The sequence below is a fragment of the Montipora capricornis genome, chromosome 2, assembly GCF_036669925.1.
Source record: "Montipora capricornis isolate CH-2021 chromosome 2, ASM3666992v2, whole genome shotgun sequence".
In the NCBI taxonomy this organism is placed as follows: domain Eukaryota; kingdom Metazoa; phylum Cnidaria; class Anthozoa; order Scleractinia; family Acroporidae; genus Montipora; species Montipora capricornis.
In genome coordinates this window covers 41,365,650-41,380,649 of record NC_090884.1, presented here as the reverse complement: position 1 = coordinate 41,380,649, position 15,000 = coordinate 41,365,650, and the positions used below count along the sequence as shown (strand labels likewise).

General features: G+C 39.0%; 3 protein-coding genes and 1 pseudogene across 3 annotated transcripts in view; 1 reads left to right on the top strand and 3 right to left on the bottom strand.

Moving 5' to 3' along the window:
• LOC138021893 (uncharacterized) overlaps nt 1-5,341 on the top strand; it is a 10,281-nt gene extending 4,940 nt beyond the window's left edge. Inside the window, exons 1-2 of the mRNA XM_068868919.1 lie at nt 1-2,386; nt 2,658-5,341. The exon at nt 1-2,386 is cut by the window's left edge and continues 4,940 nt beyond it. The gene's annotated coding sequence lies outside the window, so the exon portion shown is untranslated. The remainder of the gene's footprint in view (nt 2,387-2,657) is intronic.
• The window catches only part of LOC138021966 (acyl-CoA-binding domain-containing protein 6-like), a 19,140-nt gene extending 7,585 nt beyond the window's left edge, over nt 1-11,555 (bottom strand). The window contains exons 1-5 of the mRNA XM_068868992.1: nt 10,808-11,555; nt 10,583-10,647; nt 7,645-7,762; nt 6,674-6,771; nt 5,623-5,722 (exon numbers count right to left, since the gene is read on the bottom strand). Of these exons, the coding sequence (XP_068725093.1) occupies nt 5,623-5,722; nt 6,674-6,771; nt 7,645-7,762; nt 10,583-10,647; nt 10,808-10,951 (525 nt within the window). The 5' untranslated portion in view covers nt 10,952-11,555. The remainder of the gene's footprint in view (nt 1-5,622; nt 5,723-6,673; nt 6,772-7,644; nt 7,763-10,582; nt 10,648-10,807) is intronic.
• LOC138021954 (uncharacterized) lies at nt 8,554-10,327 on the bottom strand (annotated as a pseudogene).
• A 2,692-nt stretch (nt 11,556-14,247) lies between the features above and the next one.
• The window catches only part of LOC138021927 (WD repeat-containing protein 31-like), a 15,635-nt gene continuing 14,882 nt past the window's right edge, over nt 14,248-15,000 (bottom strand). The window contains exon 11 of the mRNA XM_068868956.1: nt 14,248-14,726. Coding sequence (XP_068725057.1) covers nt 14,633-14,726 — 94 coding nt within the window. The 3' untranslated portion in view covers nt 14,248-14,632. The remainder of the gene's footprint in view (nt 14,727-15,000) is intronic.

Here is a 15,000-nt window from a genome sequence, read left to right as displayed (position 1 = left end):
TAGTAACATTGGTCTTGGAAAGGTGTCAGAAGCTCAGAGTACACGCTTAAGCTTGTCGTGAAAAAGAAGTTGTAAATGATCAACATATCGGCTTTGAAGCCAAATGTTTCTCGATTTCCTGTTATTTTCTTCAATCGTTCTGGGCTTAGTATTTTACTGAACCACATGTCTTCTTAGAGGGTATATAGCAAAGATGTCTACCATGGCACCGTAATGATGTACGATACCAAACAATGTCGTGTACTATTAGAGCTACATATTGTGCAAGGACTTGAATCTCCTGGAAAAAACAAAACGCAGCTGAGTTGACAGTTATGGAAAAAAACACTGTCAAGTTACTGCACTACCACACGCAATGCGTTCTTACTTTAAAAAATATCCCGTATCTCCTCAATTCTACCCCCCCCCCCCCCCCCACCTCCAGACTTAAAATCCCTTATCCCCACAATTTTTTTACCTAATTATCCCGTATCCTGATCGCTTCTCGCGCTTTTGGCTAAGATTAGTTTCTTGGCCAAGGACTACGGTCAAGTACTATTGTACAACGTACGGTACTTTTTCAGTGCCGTAAGGGGCAGGCACAGAACAGTTTCGGCTGTTTGTCTGTTCTCTCGAAAACGATGACAAGGGTTTTTTGGGTTTTTTGTTCAGCTCGAGTGTAGAATCAGGACGAACTGTTGTAGTTTCTGATAACTATTTACTACTTGTAGCTTTTGTTGAATTTTGAATCGATGATAGAGAGAGTTTTGGCGATCTCAATCCGGACTGGACTACTGGATTTAAGGATTTTTCTTAACGAGATTTCAAGTTATTGTGGAACGTTTGGTACCAAGTTACTGAAATCAAGATTATGGAATTGTAAAATTAGAACTTTGGACTGGACTATACAACACGCAATTACGGAATTTTTGAGCATTGAGAGAAATAGAGCACGGATGTTGTCTTCTTGTCTTCGCCACGGCAAATTTATACAGTTTGCAAGGAACTAAACCAGGATTACAGAACCAGACGTCGATTACAGGGCCCGGTTGTTCGAAAGCCAATTACCTTAATCCAGGATTAGCGTAAACTTTTGTTTCATGTTTTCAACTTTTTGGTCACAGTTTCCTTTGCTTATTTTTGTTTTTCAAGATTGACTTCTTCTAATGTAAAGTTTTTCTGAATATCAGCCTTGAACAGCATTTGGGAGTAGAGGATAAAACTCGCTTTAAAACCCAGTTTCTGAACAACTGGCCCAGGATGATAAGTTGTTGAACTGTGATTTGTAATAAGTTTTTCGGATGATTTAAGGCTGATCCTGTAATTTTTGGATGAAAGGAGTTAACGAAGCAAGTAAAACTGTAGGATTTGAATTAAGTCTCCTTCCAAAAAATAAATAAATAAAAGATCCCGTATCCTCATAACCTGCTAATAGGGCTTCGTTGTTTGCATTTGCAAATTTAGTAACATTAGTAATGAGTTTTTACAACAAAAAACTTTAAGTTATATTACAGATGTATCTTTCTGGTAATCTTTCGCCATTTTCCGAAGTCTACCTGTACTTGAAGTTCACTGTAACTGGACAATTTGTGTTAACTGTTTGCGCATTCCACGGATACGCCCTTGTAGGCGTCTTGTTTGTTTTAGTACGTGCATTATGAAAATTTGCCTGCAGTCTTAAATTTCTTCAACTCAGTCGATCCGGTGAATTGGAAGGTTTTTTCGTGACTCGTGAAAGTAGCCTCTCACGCTGCCGTTTGTAAGTCTTGAAAATAACAAATTTAAGTCTTCCAGAATGGGACGACATTTTTATTAAAATAGTTGGCCTTTTGATACCCTAGGTGCCAGGAGAATTCTTTTCCAAGAGTCCGAGAGAACGCTACGAATTCGAAGAAGTTTATTCTTAATCCTACTCGGCCGTTGGCACTCAGGGCCCTCAATTGAGATGTACAAAAAAACATCACTCTTTTTCGGCGACGCTTGTTAAAGTTTTACCAGGCAAATAACACTACATAATTCCAACACCTGGCCCCAATTGTTCGAAGGGTGGATAGCGCTAACCACTGGATGACTCAATCAGTTGGTTTTGCTTGCATTTATCCGCTGGATAGTGATTATCCGGTTGATAGCGTTATCCACCTTTTGAACGCCTGGCCTGTCATTTCCTCCCACGATCACTCACGCTAGTTCTAGACAAACGCGTACGCAAGCTTTTTCGGCATGGCACAAAATCCATTGAAACCCTTGACACCAGAAGTAGTGGCCATGGAATCTTTGAGACAATTTGAGGAAGCTATGAAAACATTGGAAAGTGCGTGCTCCTTGTATGCTGAATTTACCGATTTGGGAGATCCATATGATGACCACGAACAACCTCGCAGGAGAGACCTTCAACAAACTTATCATAGTAAGTTTTCGAAAAAAGTTGCTTATGTATCGTCACTACTCTGTACAGGTTTTTGTAATCCACGCATTTGTCTGTCATTAAGACTGTCTGATAAAAGTCCTTTTATGCCTTAACAGTGATGAACGCTGGTATCAAGACAATGAAAGAACTGATTGAAGTTCAGAGAATTTTCATCCCCGCAAACCTGACCAGCCCGGCTGATCCGGCTCATGTAATCGGCCCCCAACTAATAAACCATGATTCAACTTTCTCTTTTAAATTTTCTGTACAGGATTAGTTCTCGCTGCATTTCCTGTAACTCCCGGAGTGGAAGATGTAAATGCTGTGGAAAAGGAGGTCCGGGGTACCATAAACATGAAATGTAGAGAGAAACTGAAGTATAAACAGTTACAACATATCCCTGTCAAAGACATTGTATGAAAGAGCTTTCTCGCAGAAAAACGGAAGACGAGAAAACAAAATTCGCTACTGGACTTGATCCTCCTTCACTTTTAGCACCCTGTTGATTGAAAAGTGTATTAAACAATAACATAAAAAGAAAAACCGACTAGAGGTAGAATCATCTTTTGTTAGACGTAATCAAAGCTTGCAGTCCAGCTGGAGAATTTCCCTTACTAATAAAACAAACAACACCCAAAGGTCACATAAAAGGTCAATTGAGTTTTTCCAGGCATTTTAAAAATATATCTGCTGGCCTGTTTTCAGCTTGGTAGCATGCTTTCTTTTGAAAATAAAGCAGCTTGAATTTGCGATTTTGTCACAGTACGTGACATCTACATTGCCTGAAGAACTTGTCACCTATCCGAAAATATCGACTCGCGTTGTAATTCTTGGTTTCAGCGTGACGTCATCAAAATTAAAAAATAAGTAATTATCAATCCCTTTGAGATTGCAGTTTAGTTAGTTATTAGGACAGCTGAAGACTTATCTTTTCACAAATTTTCAGTTTGATAGGGTTTTTCGTCTTGTGATAAAGCAAGGTTGAATTTCTAAGCTTTTGCGTGACACGATATTATTAAAATTGCGGCCAAGAATGCTGTCACGTAGGTTAAAAAAGTGATTTATCCGCTGAGATTTTGCAATCTGAACAGTCCTTGCACGAGGACAAGTACTCACATTGATGTTTATGAGACTTCAGAAGATGGCTACCGGCTTTTTATGGCAAAACTCGATGAAAAATGTTTTTGTTAGCTTCCGGCCGCCCTATTTACGCGTATCCATTCAAAGCCTTATAAATTTGATTTGGAGTAAAACATTTCTTCGAATATCTCCCGCACGAAACATCGCACAGGCCTGAACCTTTGCGAGACTCTTTAAATATTCATCTTCTTTTACCTCGTTTATTCTTGACTTTATTATTGTTGAGTGGTGTTGATGATGGTGTGACAGTGAAAACCGACAAGAGGTGACGAGAAGTGTCTACAGTTTGGCAGAGAGTAGCCTGCGAACGCAGACGTATTTCCGGCGGTCGTTTCTCTCCCCCGAAGGCTAGGCAGAGAGCGTCTCCATACCAAACATTATAATTTTGACGAATAACTTGAGTTTGGAATATCGCACAGCCCTGAAATTCGGAGTGGTTCTTTAGTTACATTACTCTGATACCACGTTTGGATTTTGATTGTATTTTGAGCGGTTAGTCGCACCATTTGGCGCACTTTTAAAAACATACTATAACGCGAGTTGCTGTGATTTTCCAATTTGCCCCAAAGATTAATGCTCATAATTCATTTTCTGCTGGGTGATCTCGAAAAGATGTTTGGATCACTGCTCGTCCTTGCCGGAAAATGCTCAGTACTCACATGCTCGCAAAATGCATGTTTCTTCAGTTGAGTTTAAGTCAACCTTTTAGTAGACAAAAATTAATGAGCATCAAAAGGTTCACGTCAATGGTTCTTTCACACTCGAAATCTGCCAGAAACTCAAAACCAACGTATTGATAATGAAATTAATTAATTTTGAGGATTTTTTTTTTCACGCCGTGAATTTTTTCACGGCGTGAATTATTTCACTACCCGGCGTGAACTAGTTCACGGTGGTATGATAAATTTTCACGCCGAGTTCACTCTGTTTTAAAGGAATTTAACGGAATTTCAGCTTGCTTGATATAATTTCACGGTTGTCTGCCGTGAAATCGGCATCAGCGTGAAATTTTCATAAGCCCCCTTTTCGCGTGAAGGGTCACATTTAGTGCGAAGGGATATTGGTTTAGTAAAATCCTGCATTCCTCATTCCTATGCGTCCAAACTCCTATGCACCCCTTTCCCCTTTCTCATTTTAAATCCTTCCACACACGTCGTAAGTATTCTGCAATACTATGTATTTTTTGTCATTATTTCATAATTATGACAGTTTGTACTGATTTTTCTATTTTAAAGTTCTTATTATTACTGTACTACATTTGCTAAGTCTGATATATTCCAATACAACAGTATTGTATCATATTGCATGTGTGCACTATATTCGTATTCAGGTTGAAACATCTCAGTCAGCAGCCATTGCCTGTGAAAATATCGGCTTAAGATAATGTTCCATTCATTTACCATTCAATCTTGGTCCTTTTTTTTTTTAATTTTTAGTTTTCTGCAGGTTTCCTTGTCTTGCTAAAGGTCAAAAATCATAGATCCTGAACATAAGAAAACTTCTTCATAATAATCATAATATTATAATCATTCTTCACTACCTTAAAATTCCATTTGTTCTTTGATATTACTGGGTCTTTTTTACACAGTGTTTCTCTTTTGTTTCCTTTTTGTGTGTTCTTAGTGAAAAAATGTCACCTTTGAGAGGTGAGCAAGTTACTTTAGCTGTAAAATTAAAATTATTTGTATTTTGCATTCAAAATTTAATTTAAAAATTGAATACCAATACACATAATTATCTAATTGATGAAATGGTATATGAAATGAATCATATATGAACTGCGGATATGAAATCAAGTGAAGCTATGATCTTCGCAGTTATGAGCGCAATTTTTGCAATTGCTTAGAGAAGCCTGAAAAATTCAGGACTTCAACGGGGTTTGAACCCGTGACCTTCCGATTCCAGCTCCCAACGTCAGTGGCTTCATAGCTCAGTTGGTTAGAGCGTCGCACCGGAATCGCGAGGTCACGGGTTCAAACCCCGTTGAAGTCCTGAATTTTTCAGGCTTCTCTACGCAATTGCAAAAATTGCGCTCATAACTGCGAAGATCATAGCTTCACTTGATCACTTAATTATCTAATTCATTCACAACTCACCTGATCATCTTCAGCATTAACACTGTCTCGTATCAATAAGGCATCCAATTTCTTAACATTTCCTTCTTTGCACCAATCAAACACTGATTTCTTATCATCACTGATGAGTAAAAAAAGTGTTACAGCATTCATTTGATAATAAAACTTTTATCAGTAAACAGCACCTAACTTTTGCAATGAAAGATTTTATTGTCTTAGAGAGACTGTGAGGTAAAAGAATATTAACAGATGCTTCAAGGAGATTCAAGCTTTTGTTTTGTGATGTCATCAACTGTTCCAAAATAGGACTACTTGTGATTTTCACTTATTTATTTATTTATTTTAAAATGCAATTATCTCTTTGGAAATATTAGAGTGGCATTCTTCAAATTTGGCACCAGTAAAACATAAAATTAATTAAATGGCTCCATAGTGCTGTTGCCATGGCACCAGTTTTCCTTCCCAACCTATTGTAGTTTCTTTAGGGTTGACTTTTCATTTTATTGTTTGACCAATGAGAAGACCTAGGGCAACATGGCCTCCACTGAAGTTGAAATGGGAGCAGTTGTCTTTTCTGGGGACAAAAAATACACTGTAGAGACATTAATTTTGATATATGGGGAAGTACGAAAACAAATTTTGTCTGAAATCCAACAAAATAATTCCAAAAAGCTACGTTAATTCTCCCTTGATTTACAAGGCCTTTAAAATAAACACAAATTATATTTTTAATTCATAGCCACACATACAACACCCTAAGACAATGCAAACTCCAAACATACAATCACGTAACAATGGAATAATTTAACACCCTAATAATGATCCACCAAATATTTTTACTGTAATTTATGAAATTATAATTATGGATAATATTATTATTTAATCTGATGATGATGGCATACAGCTGAAACATTCACTTTTACTATCACTTATTGTAAGAGTTTCACAAACCTTTAATATCAGTCAATAGTCAGACTCTAACTCATGGCCTCTTGTGAGCCATTGACACAAACAAACAAATGAGGAAATACTGAACATCCGAGTGGATTGTACATTGTACCATTTAAATTACCTAATGAATTCATCTTCGTGGTCATCTTGTCCTCTTAAAGTGCTGACTGCAATTCCCATTGTTTGCATGTGAACAGACTTTTCAGTTTCTTTCACAGTCTGAATACAAAAGTTTAAGGAAAAAAACTTTTACTACCAACACTCATCTTTGGGAGAATTCCAGATAAACAATGAGTTTCAGGTCAAATGCATGCCAAAACAATGCATTGTAAATTTGAAATGCAGATGTAACCACTTGCAACATGTATGTCAAAGATCAACTTAAGCAATGATTAAGAAGCCTGAAAAAGTCCAGCCTTGAACAGGACTTAAAGGCATGAATGGTTAAGGTGCAGGGCTGGCATAGTGGTGAGAGCACTCACTTCTAACCAATGTGGCTGGGGTTCAGTTCAGACTTGGCGTTGTGTGTGGGTTGAGTTTGTTGGTTCTCTTCTCTGCACCAAGAGGTTTTTCTCCAGGTAATCTGGTTTTCCCCTCTCCTCAAAAACCAACATATGATTTGACTTGCATTAATTAGTTCGTTTTTGTTAACAGTGTCCACAATTAGTGCTCCAGCACTAGAAGATTTGACATTTAAATAAAGCTCCTTTCCTTTCCTTTTAATTGTGCTGCACACAGCTCCACTACTGAGCTATAGCCATCTGGGAATTGGTCAACTGGTAGGAGGTGGTGGTCAAAGTGAAATGAAAGAGGTCTTTATACCTTAATGACAGAGCACGGTGCAGCACAATCACATGGCTGTGGGTTTCCAGGCCGATTCAACCCTGGATTTTGTCAGCCTTCTTTCTGCTTAAGTTGCTTCATTAACAATGTGATGATCTTTCCCTTCTCTGCATGCGTACAGCTGAAATACGACCTGGCATACTGACCAGAAGACATTAGTATATTCTTTCCCTCTTGCTCCATCCTATTACTATCAGTATTCTCTGTCCAAGCATTACATCTATATACCATTCCATACTTGTAGCTTACCAAGTCATCAGTTATGGCATATTTCTCTTCCCACTCTGGATCTAAATCACAAAGTTCCTGGATGTAATGCTCCACTGCTTTCTGTTGAGGCATTTTCCCAAGCTTTTTCCAAGAATCCCTGAATAGGTCAGAACACTTCAAGTTTGGAAATGCCTTTTGTTTGTTTTTGTAACACAGTGTCTGATATTCCATAAATAGCATGCATACATCTTTGAGGTAAAAGTAAAGTAAAGCAACGCAACCGTATTTCACGTCAATAACTCGTAACAGTAATTCAACTGACAAACCTGTTTATTAAATTTATTTAAGGGAGCAGTAAGATTGATAGCACTGGTCCAGCCAAGGAGGGCCTGCAAACCACCAGTTTTAAGCCTTTAAGGCCCTAGCTTGGGGCGCCCAATTGCAGAGTAAAAATTGTCTGGCATTAGACAGAGTAAAAGGCCACTGGGAGTTGAAGGGTGAAAGGTTGTTGTACATGTCCAGTGTGTACTGAAAAGCATTTGTGACATCACTTGAGAACAGACCTAAGCCTTCCATAAGCTTGGTCACGGGTCACAACTGCTGATTTTGCTCAAAGTCCAGTATTAATACCAGTAATATTATTTGTTTACTTTCTATGAATATATTTCTCACTGCAACAAAAACATTACTAATGTTTGAATAACCCTGTATAACCCTATACATGACGTACATGTTGCTGTGCTTGCTTTCACTTCATGCATGACATGTAAACATCAAAGAAAAAAAGGGTTCTAAAATATATGTGAGATACATACATGCAAAAGAAATTCATTTCATTTCAGAAGTCAGGTTACTTGCCAGGTGCTGGATGAAATGAAAGTGAAACCTGTGCCTTTGTTTCTGTGGCTAGTAGATGAATAAGGCCACTTAAAAAAAAAAATAGCATAACTTGAATCTTTGTATGCCCTCCAATAATTTGCATAAGCATTGTTTCCAGTTTCTCTTGGGACTTACAATGGTCCCAAGAGAAAATGAAAACAAATGCTTATGCAACTTTTTGGAAGGCAACAAAGAGTATTAAGTACCAGTAATACGGGCAACATTTTCCTTCAACTTGTCTTGCAACATTGTTGCATTGCAAATTGAAACCTTTGTTGCACGTATTACAGGGAGCGTGACCATTTTGTCTTACGGCAAGATATAGTGTTGCAAATTTGCCAAATCCTGTGCATATGATTGGTCAGCCATGTGTAAACAAAGATGGCGGCTGCTCAACTCTTTCTTTGTTGGAAGAGAGCCCTTGCTGTGCTCTGTTTGGGCCTTCTGCTCGGTGAAGACGAGGTGGCGACCAGAAAACTGTCATAACGTAGACTTGAACGATTTTACAAAGGTACTGATGGAATTGTTACAATTTTCCACATTTGGCTGACCAATTGCAAGTGCCAGAGGAGTCTGCAGGCATTTTATGGCTTCTTTATAAAGATCCAGTTTTACCTAATTCAATAATAAAAACAATAATAATATTAACAACTACTTACCAAAGTTAAGGTGAATAGTGAAATAGGAAGAGTTATTCAAGGACGCTCTTTGCTCGATGCATTTAAAAAAATAAAATAAATTAAACATCTATAGTCACCTCTTCCTCATCTTTCGCCTTCTCAGCTTTAATTTTCTTTGCCGGTCTCTCATTTTCTTTAGGATCAAGTATTAAAACAGAAAGGACGGCATCGTCACTCCCCTTGATAAGCATCAAAGATTTTAGATAATTATTTCCACTGCAATGTATACACGGCGTCCGTACCAGTCCCACTGATCTTGCTGTCTTCCTCTTTTCTAACCTCTCGGTTAAACATGGTCTTAAGCACTTCCACTGATTTTTAATTTCGTTGTGGCTTCCACCAAGGAGAAGCTCAGAAAGCTTTGTGTAGCTCAGTCCCTTCAAGTTTCTGTCCGGGTAGGATGAGAGGCTGTGATTCCATAAGATGTCATTTTGTTTATAGCAGTCTATCAACTGCTGTGTCTCTCTCTCTGTCCACTCACTTTCTTCTTTTGCCCTTGGCGAACGAAAGAAAATCTTCTTTCCCACAATGTAACATTTAGAAGAACTTCCACTTCAACTTCTGGCCGTCACTTTCCTTCTTAATTTCCTGTGCCAACAAAGTTCTCACAGTATGAAGCTGTCGTTTCAGACAGCCCGGCGATAAGTTGTATTTTTGTGACAGTTTCTCCGAGCCTTTTTGCTTTTGCTGCTTGTTTTTTGAAGGGACATTCGAGGTGTCCCAAAGACTACGATATCCCTCGAGGTCTTTGTATAGGGCAAATTTCTGACTTTCTGAGAGTTTGTGGTCTACTTCAACAGCTTCAAGCTCATCTTCTCTGTCCGCCATTTTTTTTTTTGCCACATAGCCGCGCTTCGCTGACAGCCAATCACAAGCGTTGAATTCAAACTTGTCACATCTAGGCATCAGTGGTAATATGAGCAACAGAACTAAATTTAATTTTATTGCAGAAAGTAGAACTCGAGTCTACTTTTCACAACAAGTCGTCTCAACTTGCAACACTGTATTTTGCTGCGAGACAAGTTGGTCACATACCCGGTTATACGTGCAACAAAGTGTTTCAACTTGCAATGCAACAATGTTGCGAGACAAGTTGAAGGAAAATGTTGCCCGTATTACCGGACCTTTATGGTATTTTTGAAAGTGGCCTATTAACCCTTTGACCCCTGAGAGTGATTTAATAGATTTTACTCGTCAATGGGGGCTTGAGGTCGGGGGGGGGGGGGGGGGAAGGAGCTTTGAGGTGTCAATAGGTTAAAAACGAAAACTGCAACCAGGTATCCTTCCCTCTACTTCCAACATGAAAGGATGTTTGATACTTCTCGTCTTAATCCGTGATATCCTGAAGAATACGTGAATTCAAATAACGTTTAGTCTTAGATCTCTAGAAGAAATCCAAAAGTTTTACTATAACTAACCACTTTGCTCTACCAACTGGGTCCCAAAAGCCTGGCCTTGATGTCGTGCAAGGTCCCTCTTTTGCCTTTAAAAGAATAACGTAGGAAAGGTATGATCAAACATTGTAGGTCTGGAAATTTCGAGCATCTGCACCTGAACTGTATGCACCAACTTGATTGAGCATTTGAACCAAAGTTAACGGACAAAAACAAACAAACATTTTACACAAAGATTAACAAACCCACCTGCTTATAAAGAGCGTAGAAAGTAAGCCTTTGTTCATCGCTTATGTCCTTCAGAGTTCTGACGAATTCTGTGGCTGCGTGAAAAAGCCCTTCTAAATCTTCACCATCAACAAACACACGTACTCCATCGGAGTACTCCGCCATATTGGATTTTCACTCTGTCCTCATACATGACGTACATGTTGGTGTTAGCACATGGAAAACGATAGACCCCTAAAACGTGTGGGTATATACTTCGTGCCAGTATGCCATATAGTCGACTAGCATATAGTCGTCCATATCGCCAAGTACGTATTACTTCTGATCAACTGTACATACCACTGACCCTATCTATGATCAACTGTCCCTACCACTTATCATCTGTCCCTATCATTGATCAACTGTTCCTTGCACTGATCACCTGTCCTAAGCACCGTTCAATTGTCCCTAGCACTGATCAACTGTCCCTGGCACTTATTAATTGTCCCTAGCACTGATCACCTGTCCTTAGCACTGATCAATTGTCCCTAACCTAAAAGGTAACGTGCATGCGGCTACTTCATTGAAGGATTCTCACGGTAATTTTACCGATTAGTCGCCCCTACCCTCTGTGCAAACTAACTTTAACCCAGAAATAATTTTTTAGCAACAAAGCTCAAAGCTTCATGACAAAGAGCATATCTAGAGCATACATAATTTAAATTACAAACAAAAGAGATGAACTTTGAAAACCTGATAAAAAAGAGACGAACTGTTTGGCTGAAGAGTTTTCAAAACCCCCGATTGAAATCCATTTTAATCTTCTTCAGTTTTGCCCATCACTAACTTTTTTTAATGAACGAAATGATATATGAAATGAATCATATACAGCATGTACTGAACTGCGGATATGAAATAAAGCTCAAACCCCCTTGAAGTCCTGAATTTTTCAGGCTTTTCTCTCTACGCAATTGCTAAAATTGCGTCCGTAACTGCGAAGATGCCAGCTTTACTTGACTACCTCTTTTTGTATTTGCTGTTTTATTCGAACCTTCCTTCTTTGTCTTAACTAGTTACTTTTACGCGTTGCGCGATTTGGTTGCCAGTTTTTGGCTAAACCTCTTGACAAAGCCCCCTTAATATGTCTAATGCCATTGAAGGACAGCACTGTTTGTCAATTTTACAATGCAAACACTTGAACTGTGAACAGTCGTGGCTTTCAATTTTTTTTTTTGTTTGTTTTTAATGCAATCACGGGCGAGTACTGAGACATTTTCCCCTTTACCTCCGGAAGAAAACGAGCTCGAAAATTCACTAAAAGGTTCTCATCTGCATGTTCCAGCACTCGGCAAAGTCCCTTTTTGACTTATGGCTGTTTCTGCTTAGGTGGCCTCATACACCATACGCCTTTTTAGAGACATCACTGCCAAGCCGGCCACTTCTGCTGGAGAGAACAGAACGGCCACAACACCGGGGACTTCATCCCCTACTCTTCTCGAATAGTGTGTGGATTCTTTAACGACCCACAGGGAACTTATGAACATAGAAGATATTTGTGAGACTGGGCCTACGGTTTATAGTCTAAAAAGGCAGCACTTTCTCCTCACTTATTAAAGATCCTGAATATGATCCGGCCGGGGTTTGAACCCGCAACCTCCTTCATAACAGCCCGATGCTCAACCAACTGAGCGATCGGTGTGTGGTTAGGTTACTTTGGGCCTTGGTCAGTTGTTTGAAAAAAATTCTAAAAAAGTTGTCGAGTCTTCATAGTTTTAATGTCCATGCTGTAATTCACCTTTTTCCTGGTTGTAATTTCTTTTTTGATGTGGAAAAAACGGCTAAATTTTTACCTTTATAATATACGGAATACGTTTTTGGCTTGTTCTCTAATTTATTCATTGGGTAGATTTTCTTTGTTTTGTCTGGGGAATATATTACATAGCCCCCCACTTTTGTCAACTGTCTGAGGAGCTGGGAGCGGCTTAAATTGTAACAGGGGGAGCGGGGCTGAAACAATAGCAAAACAATGGAACATATTGCCCTCAGTGTATTCCCCTCGACTTAATCTCCCACTACAAACACACACAGACCAAATGTCAAAATCAATTATAATAATAATAATTATTATTATCATCATCATCATCATCATCATGTGAAATTATCATGATTTCAGTGGTGGCATTTAAAGTTCTATGAGACCTACCCAGGCTCGATTTCCACCGCTGAATCGAATTCGGGTATCTTCCCCGAGAAGAGACGGCAGTGATTTCGGGAGTGAGCCTTGGCTTATTTCCCAAAACAGCGGCTGGCAATCGAGCCTAACATCTACCGTGTGCCTACTCGCTGCAACAACATTGGTTACGGGTGGACCTTCAAGCAATAAATCATTTATTTCACTTTATTTCACTTTAACGCTCCAGGCCCCAGTTGTTCGAAGGGTGGATAGCACTGTCCACTGGATAAATCGCTATCTACTGGATAACCCACCCGGGGGGAGGGGGGGGGGGTTGGTACTCTCTTACATACGCTATATAGGTATGTGCCGCCCGATAGGGTTGGGTTTTTTGTGTGCTCTGTCCTTAAATAGGGTAATTCACTAGAGTGGTCTAGCTTAGAAGAAAGAGAGAAACGCATTTGTTTATTAAGATGTTTAAAGTATTCAATAATATTATTGTCCGACGTATCTTCAGGAGTATTTTCATAGAACCTTAGAAGTTCACAATTAACTTGAGGGGTTTGAACTATGACTTCCAATTACCGCTACCTAAAACGAATTTTCTTAAACGTTCTTTCTTATCCGCTGGATAGTGATAGCGCTATCCACCCTTCGAACAACTGGGCCCAGGAGCGTTAAAGTGAAATAAATCCGAGACAGCCTTTTCAACGTCTGAGTCTGTGCATCCTGGCTGTGAATTCTGACTTGTCCCATTCACAATGAAAATCCAAATGCCGAGAAGGAGCTTTCAAAGAGCTGGAAATGAAGCTGATTTGTGTTTGAAACAATTCTTCTTCGGGATCGCTAATTGCTCCAGCAAGAACTTTAGTGTATTCTAATCTTCTGGAATCCGCGGGCCACCACGATTCCTTTACACAGGGCGAAGAATTTAAACAAGTCAAAACCACAATAGTACCAAATTATGTCCAATTAACAATTCCACAACAGCTTACAAAAATTTTCTTACGGTGGTTCAATATACCTTGATCAACTCGTGGGATACAATTAAATTTACCGGGCTTCCCAATTAGTACATAACCCGATTCATTTGCGTTATGCTTCAACGGGGTTACATGCAGTGGCATGCAACGATACCGAATTAACACACTTTAATAATTTATTGATCGGTTGATTTATTTATTGCAAAAAAAAAGGGAAAAAAAATTCTACGACTAATGATGAAGATGATAACAATAATGTTAATTATGTTAATCATGATAAGTAGGCAATGATGATAATGCGTTAAGGAGTTTAGTACCCCATATGCTTTCCTTTCCTTTCGCTTTTAATTCCGACGAAATCTCTCAGATACCACTTTGCCATTTACAATCTCTACTTTCAGGTATTGGCTTATGAAACCTTGACTTATCTTGAGGTTCATGAATCCTTGACTTTGTACCTATTCTTAATTTTTTGTACTATAAAGAATTACAACGTCTTATTTTACAAAATGTACAAAACAAGTCAATTTGATTGAAAGTGTTCTACGTCCATTTCTCATGACAATAAATAAACGGAAACGAATTTGGTGGTTTCCTGACATCCTAGGGTGATCATTAAATAACTCAAAAAAGGAAATGGTGAACATTTGTTAAGCCCTTTCTATTGGAATAAGGTTAATTTTATTCGCGTTAGCTAGATAGATGCCAAGTTTAAAAATGACTCAACTTGGTCAACCGCGGTGTTCCATTGCACGAGTCAAGTACACAGTGGTATACGCCCATATTTGTCGTAGCAACACAGATACTGCGGAGGAAATGAATAAATGAATCGATACTTTAAAGAATCAAGAATAAACTAAGGCAGCCGGGCATGCGTTGTCGTTTTTTCCTAACATTTAAGTGTTGGTCAGCTTCAGGTTCGAGGTATCGGGAGCCTACTGTATTTGGCTCTACTACTCGGGGTGCAGGGATGGCGCAGTGGTGAGAGCACTCGCCTCCCACCAATGTGGCCCAGGATCGATTCCTGGATTCTACGCCATATGTGGGTTGAGTTTGTTGGTTCTCTACTCTGCTCCGAG